The 14,542-nt window shown below is 35.5% G+C and overlaps 1 protein-coding gene across 1 annotated transcript in view; it reads right to left on the bottom strand.

The window, feature by feature from the left end:
• Ccdc178 (coiled-coil domain containing 178) overlaps nucleotides 1-14,542 on the bottom strand; it is a 327,934-nt gene that overhangs the window by 211,009 nt on the left and 102,383 nt on the right. The window contains exons 12-15 of the mRNA XM_077792201.1: nucleotides 8,044-8,106; nucleotides 6,740-6,901; nucleotides 5,060-5,173; nucleotides 2,189-2,334 (exon numbers count right to left, since the gene is read on the bottom strand). Of these exons, the coding sequence (XP_077648327.1) occupies nucleotides 2,189-2,334; nucleotides 5,060-5,173; nucleotides 6,740-6,901; nucleotides 8,044-8,106 (485 nt within the window). The remainder of the gene's footprint in view (nucleotides 1-2,188; nucleotides 2,335-5,059; nucleotides 5,174-6,739; nucleotides 6,902-8,043; nucleotides 8,107-14,542) is intronic.

Genomic DNA, 14,542 nt, shown 5'->3' with positions numbered 1-14,542 from the left:
TTCCTAAGAGATGACTTATTTAGGTATCCAATAATATGGACCTTTTGGAGCACAGGGAACAAAATAAATTCATACTGGAGGAGGCAATATGACCCCAAATATAAAATGTTCCTAGATGCCTCCAACAAACACTGCTCTATCCTGAAAATGTGTATTTTGTTCTCTACACTAAGTGTTTTGAGATTAGAGTATATTCAATATAGTATGTTATTAATTATATGACACATTATATATGTATACGTTTATCTACATAAATCATGTTTCTCATAATAATAAAAAGAGAAAAAATTCTGGTCTTATGAGTCTAGTTTTAAATCTTTCTACTTCCTGGCTAAAAAGCAATTATAAAAATCAAATGAGAGCCAAGGACAGCTTTGTTTATTATTGTTAACATTCCATTTTAATTGTCTTACATATGCAAGATTTGTCTCTGAAACAATCTCTAGCCACTTGAAGGTGTACTTTTCATTTGCCATTTCTTTGTCCTTCTTGGGGCCTGTGACAAGGCCTAATATTGGTTCTCTAAATAATTATTAATTTGATATGATCACCTATTGAAAATAGCAATAGATTACTTCCAATACAGCTTGTCTGCAGTCAATTTTCCTGGCAATCCCAGTTTAGGAGACTTGGTATACGCAGTTGGAAAAAGCACATACTTTGGAACAGGATGGAGCTAGGCTGGAGCTGGTTCTACCAACCAATTTGCTATGATCGTAAGACAGTCATTTAAATTTCCTGAGTCTTTGTTTCCTTAGTATTTATTAGGAAGTAATGTATAATTTAAGAATTTTCTCTGAGAATTAGATGAAATGAGGGATAGATTGCCCAACAAAGTGCCTGGCACATTAACAAGTCATTCAAAGTAGATTTAAATATTCCTGGATGTTATCCATCATGGACATTAATCATTAACTGCATTAACTGTTTTCAAGGTAATACCCCAATATTAATCTTTTTTCTTTTGCCTTTTCTTTTTGCCTTTTTCCTTTTTTTCTTAATCTTTTTTCTCTTTTGCCTGTGGGAAGGCAGAATCTTGTCAAGACTAGAGAGGGATTTGATTTACTGGGTCCTGACTACCACTGTTATATGAAAGGCGTTATAATGTAGCCACAGTATAGAAGAATAGTTTATGACTGAAATAGTAATAAGAGTGAAGAAAATTTTTCATTAGCTCCTAAGTTTAGTGTAAATTACATAATTTTAGGTTTACGCCTTTGAATCCCACTATTTTGTTATGGGTGTTAAAAAATGCAGATAAATAATTTTCAAAGTAAAATTTAAGTTTCTGTGTTTTTTCCCAAGATACACTGAATGTAATTTGGCTTCTCTCAGATAAAGACTATATAATCATATGAAAAAAAAGGTTTTTTAATCTTATGGTCATTGCTACGCAAATCTTTGTTGGGTGCATTGACTTGAGTCCATAAAAGTACATGGGTTCAGGTTATGCCTTACATTTTTTTTAGAGTCTTTATCCCTCAAATAATCAATTTGATTGTGCTAATGTTTATATTAACCTTCTATATTTAAATCAAACTGTCATTCCTAAATATGACTGGCATATATACTTCCAATAGCTCTCTAAGCCCAGTTCTTAGTGTTTTATAAAAACAGCAAACAAGAACCAAAAAGAATAGAAGAGTACATGACTTCCAGGTGAGGGTCCATGGACACCCTGTGAGCCTTGGAGCATAGTCCTTCTCCAAGTTAGCCATACTATCCCTGGCCGGGTTTATCCCCAACTGATGAGGTGACTGAATAAGAAGCTTTTGAGAATTGTGTGACTGAATTGTGAGGCTTTACAGAGTATCTATTCCTAAATTTTTACCTCAGAACATTAATAAAAAAAAATGGTTACATAAAAAAACATAAATTATTAAGTCTGGCACATAAATACTAAGAGATAAAAAATATTTATTACATAGAATGTTTATTATGTTTAATACTGAGAATAAAATCCTATCATAAAGAACAAAGTTCATATACTTGGAAAAGAAGAAACATCACTAATTATTCAGAAAGTAATAAATCCAGGGAGTCATGAAGAATGGATATCACATGTGTATTCAACATAAAATTACAATGGAAAATGTAGAGCAATTTAAGAATAAAATTTAAATATGAATTTTATCTCTTCTATCAATAATATGTAAATACAGTTAATATTTGGATCAAATTTACTTACTTTAACTGTTCAATTTTCTTTTCAAAATCTAAATTTTCCTGTTCCTGTTCTTTTAATTCTATTTTCAAATCAATGATTTTTACATTAAAAGCATTCGTTTTGTCTTTAGTTGACTCTAACTCTTCAAAAACTGCTGAACGTTTATCCTGAAAAAAAAAAAGCAGGGATGTTTTATTTAAATATTTAAATTTTCAAATCTTTACAATTTAGGAGGAGACACAATTTACATTGGCTGTGTGAAAATTAAAAACAAATAGTAACTTCTTATCAATTTAGGTAACAACGTTCATGAGGGTCCTCACACTCTACTGAATCAGGTTCACTCCCTGTGAATTGGGCTGGCAACTAAAAACCACAAACACAGAAAATACCTTTTGGGGGGTACAGTGATGGCTCCTCAGTCTCTGCCCCCAAAAGGGAGGCAAAAGAGGCAGGTAAGAGAGTAAGCACCCCCTGAACCTTGTTTTTTTATTGGGGAAAGGCGTTCCATGGAACATTTCACCCAAATAAAGCAAAGGGTTAATATTACAAGAGAACCAGGGGTCGGGTTTTGGAGGGTGGAGTCTTGCTTGGTGATGTCTTGGTCAGAAGTTTGACTGACATCTTGGAGAGTGACACCCATGTCAGGTGCTGTGTGGGCTCATAGGCAGAGCTCGAGAAAACGACACATACGTCGCACAGCCCAGTCAGAACAGCAACGTCAGTCCAGTCCCCTCACGTGCTCAAATGCCCATAGCTCACACACACACAGCCCATGGGTGGCTCGCAGCACATGAGCACTTGTTTTGCAAACATAAAGTCTGTCTAATAAAAATTATTTTTACAAATCAGTTGATGATGATGATGATGATGATGGAGGAAATAATTCTAAGACTTCCAATGCTAATTAATCTTTAGGTATTTCATATATATTAACATCTCTGTTCTCCACCATATAAGATAAGACTTTAACCCCCATTTATTCATTAGTCGTTCTCACCATTATAAGACAACATCTCTTCTGCAGACTTCCCCTCTTCCCTCAGTTCAGCCCCTGAGCGACCCTACCCTCTCACATAGTACTGCACTGCTTTTATGGCTCTTCTCCCAGTATATTTAGGTGCCTCTTTCCAGGCCTACTCCTTCCATTGCAGAAAAACAATACTGACTCTGCCAGTTAAATTTGAGTTCAAACTCTATCTCCCATGGAGATGGAGATTTACTTTTATCTAACCAATATTTTAAAGTATTCTTGATGCTCAGCTTTAAAACAAACAAAAAAAAAAAATAAAGGAAACACACAGACGGACATGCACCAGATATGAAGGCTAACTTCAAGAAACTCATGAGAACCATTTCATGCTTACAGTGCCCTTGAGGTATGGAAGAGAAATGCTGCTTGGGGGTTATGCAGATACCACTATAATACAGGTCACAATGTCCTTTACGAAATGAAAATTAAAATACAAATCTTTAAAAATTATTTTTGGGCCTTGAACTGTACTTCTGATTGAGATATCTCTTACATAAACAGTGGCTCCATTATGGTGTCACATAACTTAGAAACCTTAAGCTCCACATTTTCTTCACCAATGAAAACACAAGGGATCTGTTTTCCCTGGGAAAACAGAGTATCATTTTTCCATGTACAGTGAATTATTTTTATTTCATCCAACAAACTAAATAGAGGCCTTGCATATAGGCCAGCACTAAGATGAATTTTTAAAAAGTGACTTCAGTTGACTAAGTGAAGATATTTTTGAAGGACAAAATGACATTGGTAGTTGGATTAGAATTTAAGAATTGTGTATATTTTTACTTTTTTGAAAATCAACCTACATAGCCAAATTATATTATACGTTAATATTAAAGTAACTATATTACATCAATGATTCAAAGTACTGCATCTGAAAAGAAACTAGGGACTAGTTCATAAGCATATTTATGTTTAATGTAAAATTTTGTAGTTTCAAAATATCAGATCGATGGATTTGGAACTAAAACAATAGAACTATGACAACAGAAGATTCCATTCATTAAATAAAAGTGCAAGAATGTCGTCTTTTACTTAGTTCCCTTTCAACTCCTTTTCCTCCACTTCTTCTTTCCTTTTCCTTCCCTCCTTCCTATCACTTCCTTCTTTCTTTCCTTCTTCACTTCCTTCCTTCCCTTCTTCCTTCCTGTTTTAAGACATTCAGGCTGCTAAAACAATATCTGTTAGGACAGGTAATGCATAATCAACATAAATTTCTTTCGTACAGTCCCAGATATTGGAAAGTCCAAGAACAAAGCACCAGCAGATGTGGTGTCCAGCGAGGGCCACTCTCTTTCAAAGATGGCACCTTCTTGCTGTGTCTTCATGTGGTGAAAGGGGTAGGCAAGTTCACTGGGGCCTATTTTATAAAGGCATTAATCTCATTTACCAAAGTCGAGCCTCATGAGTTAATCACCTCCCAAAGGCCTCACCTCCTAATATCATTGCACCAGGAATTATTTCAATATATGGATTTTGGAGGGGCACAAACATCCTTTTTTCCTTCCTTCCTCCATCCTCCCTTTGCTCTTTCCTCTTTCTTTGCTTTTTCTCTTTTTCATTTCTTCCTTAAAGTTCCAAGCAATAGAAGCATGCATGGCAATTACACAAAGCGATAGACTTCTGCATTAATCCAATTTGAATTTGGCTTTGAATTTTATCCTGATTAGGGGCTAATGCCCCTACAGGGTCCCGCAGTGGAAAAGATAAAAACAACACATGCTCACATGCACAGAGTCCTCTTAGTGCAAAAAAAAATGAGAAACGCAAGACATCCACATAACATTGAACTTGACTGACTAGTTTTCATGGACACAAAGAAATTGTAAATTCAAACTTTTTGAAATTTCATTTCTTACCTCAGTTTCCATTAGTGCAACATGAGTTTTCTTCCCCTTTCTTCGTAATTTTTTCTTTGCTTTTTCCACCTTCTTTCTAACAAAATCCCTCTTTACAACTATGTCATTCAGTAACTAGAAGACATTACAATATTAAATTGTACAGCATTTACAATTCAATTTTCATAGTTTAGACCAAATAGTACCTAAGTGACTATTTTAATAATGACAAAATTTGTTTCAGTAAATAGAGCAAAAGAATCACTGCACGTGAATGACAAAAATATAATACGATGTGCCAAATCTCAATATTCTATTTGTATTAACTGAGAGAATCAAAATCTAATCCACTTCAGTTAAGTAACAAAAACGAATAAAATTTCATAGAAATTACAAGATCTCGTTGTGATATTTAAGATTCTTTATCAAAATTAAAGGTCTAAAGCACAAATTTACAGCAATCATTACTAAGAAGTGTGCAAAAACTTATTCTTTCCTGGAGTTTGTGCCAAGTGACTTGTTCTTAAAATTTATTATCTATTAAAATACAATAAAATTAAAAATGATCACTGAAGTACAAGAGGATGTAAAAACCCTGGCTATTACAAACTAAGGGGAAACAAATTTATTAATCTTTTCAGGAATTCATTATCATACTCAGACAATTACACTGATGCTTTTGATGTAATTAATAAGTTTCTATCATCAATGCTTAAGGGGGGGGAATTACTGAAATAATGTGTCTCACTAGGCATTACTACTGGTTATATAATCATTCTATCAGTACTAGGATAGCATTGACAAGCTCTATGTAGTACTCAGAACTTGTTATTTCTTATGTGTTATGACTTTGTACAAGTGAATCAACCTGGTTAGGCCCAAGGTTTTTCTAGTCTATGATACAAGCAGACTCCCCCTTGTCTATTCCATGGGCAGGAGGCTTTGAAGATCAAAATAAACATTTATAATACCAATGCTTTGTAAATCACATTTTTTAAATAAAAACAATTTGAAAATTATTTATGACTGAGAACATAAAGTTACATCATCATTTGCAAAGGAAAAAAAATCTTGTGCCAAAATGGCCCGAATAAATAAATGAATATCCTCCTTTCAGGGAAGGACAAGAATATATAACTCTTACCACACCCTCTACATCTCCATAAGACTAATGATACAATGTATACATATTTTTCTAGTAAATTTTTCTTTGGGAAGGGCTGGTAATATTAGTTATTGCCATAAACTTGTGGTTTTGAAAATATTTTATCTATGTTTGCTTTATTTTTCACCCTAGCTGTCTCCACTTGTATATGCATCAAAAATTTACCATGAGAATGTCAGGACACCTTATATTTTATTTTCAAGTAAATATAACTTTAGCGTTCCATCAAGAAGCTGTGAAGATTCTGAATTTAGTTTTCCACAGTGGCAGTCGCACCAGATAAGGCACTGCTCACCCATTTGAAAACTGTTCTTCCTACATACACAGTAAGATAGAGTATGGGGTTCTAAGTAATAGGTCTTGGTAGACAGTTCCACTGTACATCCATGGTGCATTGCTGAAAGAGTTACTTAGTGTGTCCAAGATGTTCCTAGGTGAAGTCATAATTTCCCAAATAACAATGTGAACTCACATACCGAATTTAGGGGCTTAAAGAGTCCTACAAATTAGTTTCTGGATTAATGATAAATGCTTACCTGACTCTGTTCTTCATGGAGCAATTTCAGTTGTACAGAATCATTATCTAGTATGAGCAGAGGTTCCAGTATTTCTTGCAGTGCTAGAGCATATACTGCTCTCTCTTTCAAAAGCTCTTTTTTCTCAATTAACTGATTTTCTTGAATGGAATAAATTTTGTTCTGCCAGCAAAATTGTAAATAATTTATTGATATTAATTTTCCATGTATGCACAGTAATTAATAAATTACCCACTTATTTCCACAGCCAGGTAGTCATCTTTTTGTTATGTGAAAATCAAATAATAGACTACACCATAGAAAGCAATAGGCACAAGTATGGTATATTTAAAGAGAGCACAGCTATTGTTAGAAGAAATGAGTGAAAAAGTTTTACAGACAATAAAATCAAACACTTAAATGAGGATGAGGGGACAATATGTTAGCGAATACCCCGACAACACATATAGGAACTAGGCAATTTACACCTTCTAAGACCACAGAAAATCAATCAATAAATAAGACGTTAAGAAATCTTGGGCAAAAAGTCTGAAAATACTCAAAAAAGGACTGGCTCTAGCTCAGCGGTTCCTTCGACAGAAAACTTACAATTTTTTTTTTTTAAATACTCAAAAAAGATTATTGATCAAAAAAGTATAAAATAACAGAAGGAATCACAAAATGTGTCTTTGCTTCAAAGAGGACCAAACGCAAAAATAATTCACATAACACTATTCTAAACTGCTTTGTCTCTTGGTTTTATTTTTCTTATAATGATAATCATGGTTTCACATACATACGTACTTCTGAGGCAGAAGTATTTTAGCAGCAAAAAAACCGACCTGAGTTCCAAAGGATATTCAGGTGTTAGATAAAGATGAAAAAATAAATTAAAGTTCGTTTTACTAGTTATCCTGCTTTTCTTTCAAAATCTTTACATGTAAATATCATAGTGTACTTTTTCTTTGAGGGTTAAATCAAGAAATTCATGTGAGAGACACTAAAAGTAAAGAAAACATAACATCATCATAAAGCAAACTAAAGAGTTAGACACTGAGGAATAAGATCTCACTGCCCTTTTACTAGACTGGCAGAAATTCCCATTAAGCCACAAAATGAGATATGTGTATGGGAGGTCAGTTTCTTTATGCATGATCAGACACTGCTAGTTGTACACAGAGGGCAACTGTCATCAGCTAAGGAGAGAAAACTGCTAGCTTGCAAACCAAGCAGTGACAAGATGCCTCATTACAGGCAAATTTAAAATGCTAAGTAAAATGCAAATTAAAAAAAAGAATGAAATATCGAAACCAAATGAGTATTACCTGAATTATCATCCCCGTAGTCATTTGATTTCGGATACGTCTTTTCAAGAAATCTTCTCTAGCCTATATGTCATGAAATTTTTTAAAATGGGAGTTTTACTCACAGACTATTAAAACATATTCTTAAGGATAATTGCAAATACATGATATATTTATGTTGTTCATAGAGAGTAAAATGTTCACTATCATTTGTGTATTGCAAAATATTTGAAAACCTTGATGTTATTTGAGGCAAAGGAATTAAGTGTGAGAACACCAGGAAGCAGACTACAGAATTTCATTCGGTTTATACCTTAAGAGTTCTGAGGTTAAAAATAAATCTCAGAATAATCAAAGTAAAATCTAGACTGTCATAAATTCCTTTAAAAAACTATTAAATTGCTTTTAAATGTTACTTTTCAGAATGAACACCTTCGACTTTGAAAACAAAATGAATATAATTAAACTGTGAAGGTTGCAAAATGTGATCAGATTCTCCAAACTTTCTTAAATTATTATAGTCTTGCTTTAAATTATCACACAAACCCCAAGTGGGAAGTAGTTCATAAAGTTCCTTCTATTATAGGCTTATATCTTGGAATGCCTTATTTTAGAGAGAAGTTGGCCTGAACTTAGGCTATCCTACAGATTCAAAAAATATATAGCCTTGCAAAGTGGAAAAGAGAGGTTTAGCTATGTCTCTAATTTCCATGTTTCTTTACTGAAGTTATCACATTCTATGGAAAATATAAGGAAACAAGCATGTAGGGTTTTTCTTCCAATTCTTCCTCCTCTTTGTACATCCACCCATTAAGATTATGCTTTCCTAAATAAAACAATAATTCCAAAGAAGAAACATCAAGGTGATAATTAAATCAATAACTTCAATACATTTTACCTAAGAACATATCTACATCCAAAAAAATACAATAATGTATTTTTTATATTGATAATTTAAAAGAAATTACAGTAAAATCCCATTGTGTATATATGCCATTCATTTACTGAAGGACATCTAGGTTGGCTCCACAGTTTAGCTATTGTGAATTGTGCTGCTATAAACATTGATGTGGCTGTGTCCCTGTAGTATGCTGTTTTTAAGTCCTTTGGGTATAGTCCGAGGAGAGGGATAGCTGGGTCAAATGGTGGTTCCATTCCCAGATTTCCAAGGAATCTCTGTACTGCTTTCCATACTGGCTGCACCAATTTGCAGTTCCACCAGCAATGTATGAGTGTACCTTTTCTCTCACATAAAAGAGAATAAAATCATGGCATTTACAGGTAAATGGATGGTGTTAGAGAAGATAATGCTAAGTGAATTTAGCCAATCCCGAAAAAACAAATGTCAAATGTTTTCTCTGATAAAAGGAGGCTGACTCATAGAGGGGTAGGGAGGAGGAGCATGGGAGGAAGAGATGAATTCTAGATAGGGCAGAGGGGTGGGAGGGAAAGGAAGGGGGTAGGGTGATGGAACGTGATGGACATCATTAGCCAAAGTACATGTATGAAGACACGAATTGGGTATTAACATACTTTACATACAGAAATATGAAAAATTGTGGTATATATGTGTAATAAGAATTGTAATGCAAAAAAGTACATGTATAAAAACATGAATTGGCATGAACATAGTTTGTATACAAAGATATGAAAAATTTTGCTCTATATGTGTAATAAGAATTATAATGCATTCTGCTGTCATGATTTTAAAAAATTAAAATCAATTAAAAAATAAAAATTTTAAAATTTTAAAAAAGAAATTACAAGTCCCTTCTAACATAATAAGAGACAGAGTTTACCGATTTATTAAATACTTAATACAAAGGGAACACAATTTTAAAATGTTTCAATAATCTGGAGAAAAATATATTCTATTCCAAATACAGTTTCACATTTGACCTTTGTCAGAAACCAATTGACACAGTGGCACAGGCCTGAAATCCCAGAGGCCAAGAGGCCGAGGCAGGAGAATTGCAGGTTCAATTCCAGCCTCAACAGATTAGCAAGGCCCTAAGCAACTTGGTGAGATCTGGTCTCTAAATTAAAAAATATGAAAACAGGGGGTGGGGTGCTGGGGATGTGGCTCAGTGATTAAGTGCCCCAGAGCTACAGTAGCCATAAAAAGCATTTCTGAATTAATATTATGGATACCACTTTTGAGAAGTTGCTGCATCCCAGGCCCTTTACCAGAGTTTTTTGTATATAAAGGCAGCTCTAGCTGCTGCATAGGGCTCTGTATCAATGACAACTTGTGCACACTGAGTTCATACAAAATGAGGACAGGTTCAGATGGGCAAACATTTCAATTAACATGGTGCTGTGCAAACTTGTATGTGTGCACGTGTGCGTGTTAGTGCATCTGTAAGTTGTTCATCATATTCATTTAGTGATATAGCTACAGTGTTACCTTTCCCCTTGTTATAACATATACCTAAATGTCTGAGATAATCAACTTATAAAGAGAAAAGAGTTCATTTTGGCTTGTGTTTGCAGAGGTTCCAGTCAATGATCAGTTGACCCCTTGCTTTTAGACCTATGGTGAGGCAGTACATCAAGGTGAGATCATATGGTAAAACAAAACACTCATCTCGTGGCTGGGAAACACAAGAGAAAGAAGAAGAGACTGGGGTCCCACAGTCCTCTTTGGAGGAATACCCACAGTGACCCAAAGAGCTCCTACTAGACCCCACCTACTAAAGCTTCTACCATCTCCAAACAGCTCCATGCTGTGGACAAAGTCTTCAACACTTGGGCCTTTTGGGGACATTCAAGATCCTAACTGTAGCAACTACTATAATTTGGTTTCAAAGATGAGAAATCTGAGGTCACTGAGGTCATAGAGTTTGTCACATTGACTATCAGCACCAAGGACCCTGATGTTGTAGCTTGCACACTCTCCATAGCACTTCGGAGCAAGTTCCCTCCTCCCTTTCCTCAGCATCCAGCGCTGTGTCACATATTTGTTGAATGGATAATTTATTGAAAGACAGGTTCATGATTAACAAACAAACTGCATTGGATCTCCAGATTGAGAAATTAAATTAAAAATTTCAGGTTCTTTCAAACTCAACAGTATGTTGTTGTTGGGTTTGTCTTTTGTTTTTGTTTTGTCTTGTCTTATATCATGAGAAACTCAGGGCCCGCTCATCATGATCACACAGTTTAATTTGTAAGTAGCATCTTGAGAATGGGTGGCAAAGTGAGGTCTCTGAGATGTTTTTCTTGACACTTGGGGAAGTGGGAGTGATTGTGAGAGGGTCAGCGAGGCTGACCCTGACTTAGGATTGCAGCAACATGTATTCTTAGAGTAGGAGCCTTCCTTGCAATGTGGCCTGTGGCCTAACTTGTGCCCTGCCTCTGAGTTCTTCAAACTGTCAATTCATTGCAAAGGGAAGGAGAGCCCAGAAAAGTTGCCATGTCACAACTGTTCCAAATAACTGGTTCAACTAGGCATAATTCACAGATGCCAAGTCTACTGGGAGAATAATTGTTGGGGCAAAAAAAGTTTCAGATTCTTAAAATATCCATTTATTGGTTACTGTTTCTAATTTGGATAACCAAAGTGCTTGACCCGAATCAGATCATGAGCAAACAAAGTGATGAATCTGTATTGAGAGAAATTCCGCCAAGTAACTGGCCTCGACTCCTAAAAAAATGCCGATGAAATGAAAGAGACAATGTTTTTAAAATGTAAGAAATTCTACTAGTCAAGAAGTCAAAAATGTTGTAACAGATAAATGGTAGGCCTGGTGTTATTTGTAATAACAATCCATCAGATTAGAGAAATTTGCATATGTCCACCTATTTGTGCTTGTTAAAAAGATTTTTGTCTGTTGGCTCCAAATCCACTCTTACGCTTTGTTTGGTTTGGTTTCCACTATTGGGGATTGAACTCAGGGATGCTCTACCACTGAACTATATCCTCAGATCTTTCTATTTTATTTTTTGAGACAGGGTCTCACTAAGTTATTGCGACTGGCTTTGAGCGTACGACAGTGTGCACCACAGCTCTCAGCAAATCTACTTTGTGGTTTGTAATATGGAGCTGGATGCTGCTGTGAACCATTTCTTTTGCCAGCTAGAATGAAGTTAGGCTTTTTCAGCAGAGGGTGTGGAAGGACATACAAAGCACAGCAAGGGACTCCACCTCCTTGTCCCAGTGGACTGTTGTTATTCTCTGTCCTCCTGCAGAACTGCTGTCAGCAGGTGCATGGGGAGCTGGTGGCCCTGGCTCTCTGGTGAGGTTCTCTGCCTAGACATTCCCATCAAATTTGTCCAACACTGCCAGGTGGCTAAAGATGGAGACACCACCGTGCACTCTGCAGTAAGATCTCACTCAGCTTTGTGGAAATGGCAGCCTCTTCCGCTCTCATTCCTTCTTTGGGCTTCCCCAACAGCCTTTGAGGCAGCGACTGCTTCCCACACTTGCCATTACTGAACTCTTTAGAGCAGAGGATTCAAAAACATTTTTGTAAAGGGTGAGAGAGTAAATATTTTAAGCTCCTCCAGCCCCAGGTATCTGTCACAACTATTCCACGGTGGTTGTGAAGAAGAGGAATAAAAAGAGATCCAAAGATCAAGCCTGGGGAATAGGAATGACAACAGTTCTGCTGCAGGAAAGTGCTCAAGCTGAAACCTCACCTTTGACCTGGTTGCTGCCTGGCCTTTAGCAGGCAGAAACCAGAAGGTGGCAGCAGAGAGCCATTCTACTGGAAGGGACTCCCTGTATTAGGGAAAAGACACTGAAGAATAGATGGCACAGGCAGTGCTTGTTTATCTGGAAACACATTCGAAAAGAAAAAAAGGGAATCGACACCAATTATAAACAGAGCTCAGCTGGAATCAAGGAGATAGCATCCGTTTATTTCCAGAGACAGAGAAAAACCAAGAAAAACGCTGGAACACTCATGGGAGGTTGAAATCAAGAATGAGAAATCTTAGAATTTTACAAGAAATTTTAAAAGAAATCATAAAAGAAAATTGAAATCTTAAAAGAAAATTCGTGAGATTTTTTTGCAAATAACTGAGGACTGCAACTGAATTCCTGGCACACGGGAGCTCTGGCTCTGAGGGCGTGTTGTTGGTACACGTTTTGGTGGCCAAGCTTCTCTCAGATATAAAAATATATCTCTCTCTTTTTTTATTTACACGTGGAGCTTTTGTAGAAATGTTTTTAAATTACAAAGAGTCACATCAATTAAAGTAATGTGAATCCCCAAACCCTATTTATTCATTGTGACCTTTGGGTGTCACTTCTTTTTTAGGTTCTGAGTTTGAAGTTGTTATCTTTGGGAGACTCAAGCTAAGATCTTTTTACAGCCACTAAAATATTAAAGCAGAAGTCCCATTAATTTTTTTAGAAATCCCACTTTGAATTCATCTATAATTTATCCTTATATATTTAACCACTCTTCTACTATTTTCTTATTTAAACTTTCCTAGCCCACATTTCAACAACATATTCATCATTTCCATAAAGCTCTGTTATCTGCTTTGTTCTAAGCCCTGGGAATGCAGCAGTGTGCACAAGATAGGCTATGTTGTTTCCCTCATGGACTTTATTTTCTGTTATTATATTATATGTAACCTACATTATTGTTATAGTCTGCTATTGTATAATTGTTAACAGGGGTTCACTTGATGCTTTGACTATATCCCTTGTGACTCTGAAACTTACATGTTTTCTTTCTTTTACCAACCTTCTTCTCCCTGATCTTCTTTTCTCTAACTTTCTCCTTCCTGATCTTCTTTTTCCTAGAGCTTCTCTGCTATTCTTTTCCCTAATCTCCTCCCTGGTCTCTCCTCCCTAATCTCATTTTCTCTAAATCACCTTTTTTTAAAAAAAAAAAAAAAAAAAACAAACCTGTTCCCCATGATGGGCAGAATGACAGCCTTTGGAACAGGAGTCCCCTGTGTTTCTTCTTTGCTAGCAAAGCAATACACCTTCTTTTTCCTTTTTCTCAAAACTGTGTCCCCATTATTGGAATGGCTTTGGGGACAAGGACCATGCTATTGGCACCATAACCAGTTATAAATATCTTTAAGCATGTGTCTTTGTTGACTTTGTTTATCTTTGCTATCTGGATTTTTTTTAAGGTTTTTTCTTTTGAGTAATGTTACAGTTACAAATTATGAATATTTTTAAAGTTACTCATCTATATTAATTAATCACTTCCCAGAAAAGTTTGGTTTAAACTGAGTTGGGCACTTCAACACATATGAATTAGTATATCAATAGATATTGATCATTATCAAATATTAGTTTTCACATATGTGAAACTGGAATAACAACATCTTCTTTTCCATGAAATGACAATGTGGAGAAAGTAACTTACCCAAGGCATCACTCTTACTAGGCCCTCAACAAATAGCTACTATTACTTTCAATGGGCTATTTCGAATCTACACATTTATCACATTTGTCCGAAGACAAACTCAAAAGTAAATTGTGTGAATTGTTAAAGTTTTTGTCGTTGTTATTTTGTGTTTTGTTTTTTATCCTGAAGTGGTCCCCCAGCTG

This window comes from Urocitellus parryii, chromosome 13, assembly GCF_045843805.1.
Source record: "Urocitellus parryii isolate mUroPar1 chromosome 13, mUroPar1.hap1, whole genome shotgun sequence".
Lineage (NCBI taxonomy): Eukaryota > Metazoa > Chordata > Mammalia > Rodentia > Sciuridae > Urocitellus > Urocitellus parryii.
This window is presented reverse-complemented; position numbering and strand designations above follow the sequence as displayed.